This window comes from Limulus polyphemus, unplaced genomic scaffold (genome assembly GCF_000517525.1).
Source record: "Limulus polyphemus unplaced genomic scaffold, Limulus_polyphemus-2.1.2 Scaffold2359, whole genome shotgun sequence".
Lineage (NCBI taxonomy): Eukaryota > Metazoa > Arthropoda > Merostomata > Xiphosura > Limulidae > Limulus > Limulus polyphemus.
The window spans coordinates 127,391-135,287 of NW_013667969.1; the positions used below are offsets into that span (position 1 = coordinate 127,391).

General features: G+C 31.8%; 1 protein-coding gene across 4 annotated transcripts in view; it reads right to left on the bottom strand.

The window, feature by feature from the left end:
* The window catches only part of LOC111087603, a 38,784-nt gene that overhangs the window by 20,631 nt on the left and 10,256 nt on the right, over positions 1-7,897 (bottom strand). For 2 of the 4 annotated variants that reach the window (XM_022394806.1, XM_022394804.1), the window contains exon 4: positions 4,033-4,479. The exons of the other annotated variants lie outside the window; for them this stretch is intronic. In XM_022394806.1, the coding sequence (XP_022250514.1) occupies positions 4,154-4,479 (326 nt within the window). In that variant the 3' untranslated portion in view covers positions 4,033-4,153. Of the gene's footprint in view, positions 1-4,032; positions 4,480-7,897 lie in introns of those variants that run through there. 4 annotated transcript variants of the gene reach the window in all.

The window sequence follows — 7,897 nt, forward strand, 5'->3', positions numbered from 1 at the left end:
AAAGTATGGGAAGTCTTGTAAGTAGCACAGTTCAATAAGTTTACTTACATAAAAATAAAGTATTGGAAGTCTTGTAAGTAGCACAGTTCCATAAGTTTACTTACATAAAAATAAAGTATTGGAAGTCTTGTAAGTAGCACAGTTCAATAAGTTTACTTACATAAAAATAATTAAAGTATGGGAAGTCTTGTAAGTAGCACAGTTCAATAAGTTTACTTACATAAAAATAATTAAAGTATCGGAAGTCTTGTAAGTAGCACAGTTCAATAAGTTTACTTACATAAAAATAAAGTATTGGAAGTCTTGTAAGTAGCACAGTTCAATAAGTTTACTTACATAAAATAATTAAAGTATGGGAAGTCTTGTAAGTAGCACAGTTCAATAAGTTTACTTAATTTTCCTTCAGTCATCCATTTTTCCAAATATTTGAATTCATATACTGCTTCAAAGTATTTATTTATACATGTACACATATCAAAGTATTATTCCAGTAATGAACGGGTCTAAAAATTTACAAGAATCAGTCTTCAAACATTTTATTATCAAAAAAATACAAGATGAAGCACATTTTTTACAAAAACAACTTTTGATGAATGTTATTACTATTATATAAATATATTACACAGTTATATTTTTCTTTTACATGACGATATATCAAGGAATACCAAAAATGCACACAATATACACTTTTATAACTGATTCACACAATATACACTTGTAATATTTATTCCACTTTATGTAAACAAAAATTCAGACAACAGAATAGTCTAGGACATGTCAAGATATTTTTAGGGAGCTGTTTTATTATACAAACAAAAAAACTTGCAGGGTATTCACCACTGAAATGTTGACTGAGCTGTTTTATTATACAAACAAAGAAAATTGTAGGGTATTCACCACTGAAATGTTGGCTGAGCTGTTTTATTATACAAACAAAGAAACTTGCAAGGTATTCACCACTGAAATGTTGACTGAGCTGTTTTATTATACAAACAAAGAAACTTGCAGGGTATTCACCACTGAAATGTTGACTGAGCTGTTTTATAATACAAACAAAGAAAATTGTTGGGTATTCACCACTGAAATGTTGACTGCATGATTTTGTAAATATAGTATAACATTAACTAATGAGTGTAATGTGCAAAACAAAATCTGAATTTCATGAAATAAGAGCGTTTTTTGAAATGAAACTTAAAATTTTAATGTAAATCCCAAAATCAAAGGTTCATCCGTTTTCAGTGAGTATATAGTTTCAGAAAGAGTTTAGATATAAACAAGTTCTTTGAATCAATTTAACAGCACAGTAAATCAGAATATCTAAGTACCAAAGTTTTAACTGTGTTGTGCAAACAAAATACTTTTATGCTTTTCACCTTCGTGCCACCAATATCGTTTAAAATGTACACGTACACTAGTGTTTCATACATGTAAATCTGAGAAGAGGTAAGTAATCGCATCAGAAACCTCATTTCCAACTCAAAAATAACATTTCTGTGAATTAGCATTACTCTAATATTCAGCTGAAGTACCTTAAAATGAAACATTTTAGTATGTGATAAAAAATATCAACTTGAAAAAAATCATTGGTACATACGTATACTGTACACCACATCACACTAAGTTCTTCCGTACAAAATCACCTGCGGCAGTTTTTAAAAACAACTCGTACAATATTCTCAATACGTGTAATTTGTTTTCAGATTGAATATAACTATCACTTCACTCCATTAACAAATGTATCAGCTCAACTAAAATTTATTACATTTACAAATTACTAGTTTCTAACAAATGATTGAAGTTCTCCACTGTGACTACACTTATTTAAAATAGAACTTTCACTGGAATGTTACACATGCAGATCACCAACCTAGTTTATGATAAAAGGATTCTCAGAAACTTACAGTAGGTGTCAGTAACCCAAGAACACAGTTTGTTTTATTCAAACTTTTTAAACAGCATATCAAGTGTAAGACAGACAAACTGAAAAAGTATTACATCTAATTGTATATCAAATTACAAAATAATCCCTTACCTCATAGAAAAACCTCACGATCTGTAATAAAGTAAATGACGGCTCACTGTACCTTACTTGTAATACCTACATAGTCGTCGTTACATTATTCCTGTTGAAAGTTCTGAAGCATACTCTTTGTATTTGCAAGAGGTTACTTTCCTTTTATTCAGTTCCCTTTGATCACCAATACCAAAATTTCAATTTATAAATACCTGTAATATTTATATGAAATGTTATAGATTAAACCAGTTTATCTTCACAAATGCTAACACCACGAACACAAATGGAATACTTAACTCAAGAAACAATACGACAAAAAGGAAAGCGTACAGTTTTACCAGTTACTTATTCATCATTCTAGAATGAGTAACGCCTAAACCCTATAAGATCAACTCAATTCCTAACATCAATCTAGCTTAACTGAGATTCTATTAATTTCAAGGTACATTATGCTACACGTAAATTACTAAAATTGCAATTATCTTTTATCTAGCTCTATGTTATTCCCATTCATTTATTCTAGTTAATAACTAGTTGGTAATATTTATATTCATTTATATACAAGGTAAAATGGATAAGGACACATCGACTTTGATCTTATACAACCTTAAGACAATATCTAGTCATGACATTTAATGAATCAACTTTAAAAGTATTACACAAAACAGATCCATCACATTTTGTCTGTTGGAAAAGGCAATCTAAAACACCAGAATACTGAATGATGTATATTTTTATAAAATCTCAACTCACAAAACACATCTTCATTTCACTCATTTGTCAACACAGGAAATCATGAAAATTAATAAGGTTTATTCTACAACATTAGGCTTAAAAAAATGTAGAAAGTTATGTAGAAAGCTTTAAACAAAAGTCAGTGACAGCAACAGATAGCCTTAGCAGCTTCCCAATTAAAAAAAAAGACAGAGTGAGCAAGTCTGTTGGCAATGGGGATTGTCCTTGAGACCCGAGAATCACAGGCACCTCCCACTAACCAATGCTAAACAAACTAGAATTAAAAAACAGAAAAAATGTATATGGCTAATATTGAACAGAGCACAGATGTATATGGCTGATATTGAACAGAGCACAGATGTATATGGCTGATATTGAACAGAGCACAGATGTCTATGGCTGATATTGAACAGAGCACAGATGTCTATGGCTGATATTGAACAGAGCACAGATGTATATGGCTGATATTGAACAGAGCACAGATGTATATGGCTGATATTGAACAGAGCACAGACAGCCCATATCTAGAGCTTTGTGTTCAACAACAAACACAAGTGATAACAATATTTCAGTTAGTTGGAAAGTTGATATAATCAAAAACAGTAAAAACCGGAAACACCAATTTCAACTAGTTGATTATTTTTATGACAATTCACTCAATCATAATTTTGATCTGTCAGTTGTTGGACTAATGAGAAACATTAATTGCTATTCCTCAATTTAACTACAATTTTGATTAATAGATTACTTTGTGACACTAATTGATGTAATACTGCTGAGAGGTAATTAGTTAAATTGCCAAGCTCTACTCTTAATACAAATAAAAACTTACATGGCCAAACCTATCATTTGTTTTAACATTACGTTTGGCCATCTTCTCTTGTTATTCTGCAATTAAAATATTTGAAAGCTTGCATGTACATTGCAACAAGTTGCATAAACTTAAATGTTTTCACCAATTTATTCACCTATTTCTTAAATAAGCCAGATGTTTCATTTAGATTCAGACCAAGTTTTCGTAAACAAATAGTCGAGTTATGCACAGTTGCAACTCAAACAGGATTTTATACTTTAATTCAGACAAACTTCAAATGAATTCTGTTTATTCTTATCAAAAACTGTGTCAAGACAACGTATAATTGTGGGGACCTTCTTAGGAGTCAAAAGGTATAATTGGTGAGCACCAATTCAAAACAACAAAACAAAAGTTTTCAGCTGCTGACTAGAAGGAATGAAACTGGCTGGTAGCACCCACCACCAATCATTTTCAGCTGCTGATTAGAATTAATCATGTAGTCGCGGGTTAGTAGATAAATGTCATTTCATGGGTTTTGAGAAGTGCCATATAATTATTTTTTTGATACATTTTGAAATATTCTTCTTCATTCTAAAATAAATAAACAATTATTCTTTGAGAGCTTTGACAACTTCAAGAAGTTTCAACTTCAGTTTAATTTCTGCTACAGAACCACTCTTCAGGCAATCTACACCTTTGTCAAAATGTTCCAGAAGCAGCATTGTTCTTTCTCGGCATCGTCGACTATCTACGTGAAACTTATTTTTACTTCTGAGATTTTGGGCTACTTGACTCCACAAGTTACAGCTGCCTCTGCCCGTCCAATATTTGTTGAAAGGATTAATTCTTAAAACTTCCTCTAGTAGTATAATGTCATGCCATGATGCAAATCGAAAATGTCGCTTTCGGAATCTTTTACTGCCCATTGTAGACTCTGAATAAACATAAACATTTTTTTACCGATTAAAAACACTCACGATTTGTTTCAAAATATTACTTAAGACAACAACCAAAACAATCTTTTACAGCTAATCTCTAACAAGTGAGTTCACCTAGCAAATTAAAGGAACGATCACTGTGTAAGAGATTAAAACATAAATAACTATGCATATATTCATGTTAAAAACAAGGTAACCATACACCCTGAGTTCCAAAATTATACAACCACGTATTAAAGCTCCAGTTATACGTTTTATTCTGCAGTTCTGATAAAAAACTTTGTTACTGTTCATGCACGCCATGTACCATAACACGGTGCAAAACAAGAGCTTTCTAAATGTAGGATCCACACGGAAATATATATTTCTCAACATTCATTTTTGTCAAATTCAATGCTCATCTTCAATATACAAAGAAAATCATTGTCACGACAATGGAGGGACATTTACACAACTTTTTTTTCAAAAATGCTTCTATAGAATAAAAGTGACTCTTACATAAGATACATTTCCTGTAAATATCGTGCCAAAACAGTCTGTGCTGAGTCAAGTACTAGATGACAATCTGGGAGATTTCACCTACAGGTTCGGAACCTGGCTGCTTCACGGAAGGTATAAAACAGCTTATTTACTTATATTACCACGTTGACCTCTACAAAGTACGCTACTCTATACACTTTATAAAAACTGATAACAGTAGTATCCCCACCAATATGTGGGTCCAACTTCCACAGTAACCTCCAAAAAACAGGACACCCCACTTTATAGTTTGTGCCTTGGCAACTTTGTTTTGTTCTGCAGTTCTTGTTTAAGGCTTGTATGGTTTATAAATATGTTTTATTTCATCAAAACTTTGGTCTTGCTGTTTGTTATAGAGTCCTTTCTTTTTGTCAGAGAACAAGTGGCCTCTAATTCAAATTTTAAATATCACAGTACATATAAAACTTCTAAGTACATATCTAATAGTAGGTAAATAGACGATACAGTGTCAAGTAATCTGAAATAAAGTTTAAATCCACTATGTAACAACATCAAACTCATACAGATACAAGTTTCAACATTTGTTTGTGACAGATACACTGTTTATTTTATAACAGGAGCTTCCATTATAAAAAAAACAAAAAACAACTCACAAACACAATGGACTTTCTGTACTATGACCACCACAGTTATTAAAATTCAATTTGTAGCATTTTAAAAATTACAGATTAGTTGAACATAATTAATTAATAAATTAGGAGATTCTACTAATCAACTAACGGTGTGAACATTTGAAAAAGGATCCAGTCAAGCCACTGAGACTTGTCTATATTAACTACTGTCAGTGTGAACATTTGAAAAAGGATCCAGTCAAGACACTGAGACTTGTCTATGTTAGCTACTGTCAGTATGATTATTTGAAAAAGGAGCCAGTGAAACACCGAGATTTGTCTATATTAGCTACTGTCAGTGTGAACATTTGAAAAAGGAACCAGTCAATACACTGAGATTAGTCTATATTAGCTACTATCTGTGTGAAAATTTTAAATAAGGAGCCAGTAAAAACACTGAGATTTGTCTATATTAGCTACTGTCAGTGTGAACATTTGAAAAAGGAGCTAGTCAAACACTGAGATTTGTCTATATTAGCTGCTGTCAGTGTGAACATTTGAAAAAGGAGCAAGTTAAACACTGAGATCTGTCTATATTAGCCACTGTCAGTGTGAACACTTTAAGAGTATATATTTAATAGAATTCCCAAACAGTCTAAAAATTCTTAAGTTTCCAAATTTACCTGTTCATTTGCAGATCTTTATAAATTTTGTATCAGTAAATTTGAAATATTAATATCAATTTTCAGTGTTGATATGACTCGTAACTTGGTTGATTTAATGTCAGTTATCACATTTCACATCAGCTTTAAGTTACAACTGCTTAAGGAACAACTGGTTGACACACAACAGTATGGTTTTCACACGACAGTACAGTTTAACTCTTCACACATTTATTTTTTATCATGGAAAAAATATGCTTTATGCTCTTTTTCAAAGTCATAATGATTAACTTCCATTAAGCAAGCTACGTATATCATACACAATGTACTGAAGTTTTGATTTCCTCAGAAACAGTAATTGGAAGACCTAAACTATGGAAGCACATATACATGAACTTGAGAAACAAGAATTCTTAATCTTAGAACTTTTATGTATTAACACAAAATTTTACACATATCGTGACATTATTTTGAGCAGTTCCTTGAACATAGCTGTTACGGATTTATCAAAGCTATTACAGCAAGTCTAATAAAATATGTCAAAGTAACTATAACATTATTTATGAGGGCTGTTGCAGTTTACAATTTCTCTTATTACACAAACAGTATGACCGTCAAGCTAAAAGACAACTGTCCGCAACAACACGTGAATCTTATAACACAAGGGTTTCATTTAGTAGAAAAGTTAAAACCTTTTACAATTTGCCTCAAGAGGTTTCAGAGACACGTGATTTATGAGAGGGAAGTAATAGGTACACTAATTTTATCCTTGACTAAATCTGGGTGATTAGCGGTATTTGTTACTCCATTAATCGACGGCCTCATTAATTGATCACATTCAACTATTCACTTAGTAGTGTGTTCCTCAAATCATGGCATGTGGAAGCAAAAAAAAGCAAGTTGGAGAGAGTTCATGCCAACCAGTTGCCCACAAAATCAATACTATAACTGAACAGCCTGCAGATGGATTAATTACAAGAATTAACGATAACCTTGAGCAAACATCTGGTGCGTACGTGTAGACAGATGCTATCTGGACATTCAGGAAGTGCAACAGGCTACAATAGGGAGAAAAGGCCTGTGGTCAGCCACGATTATAAGGCGACTATGAATTTTACAGCCTAATTATTAATCAAAAACATTGCCTTATAATCAGGCCAATATGGTATATAAAACTTTCATTGTACGATTACCAGCTTTACGTTTGTATCCAGATCTAGCACTAATGTTTTTTTTTCCACTTTTAATATTGTAAGGTGCAGTATTAAACAAAAATCATTTACTCATATTTTCTAACAAACTTACTATTTTCCTTTAGGAAAGTATCAGATAATGTAGGAAAACAAAAAAGAGCCAAACAAGTTCCCGTACAAATATGTAACTCTTGGCAAGGCTTCTAAACAAGCTAGGCAATACCAACTATTATCAGCTAATAAGATTTTTTAACACATACTTTTCCTCGTTGTTTCTCTATAAAAGAAATTAGAGGAATGGGAAATGTTTAAAGAAAAAGATAACTGTATTGATATACCATATTGGCCCAATTACGGGGCAATCTGGAATATAAAGTGAGCCCCATTTTCAGAAACCACGGGAAAGAAAAAATTTAGTGTCATAACGTTCTTTTTCTAGGTAAATTTTTTTATTGGTAATGAAGAAGT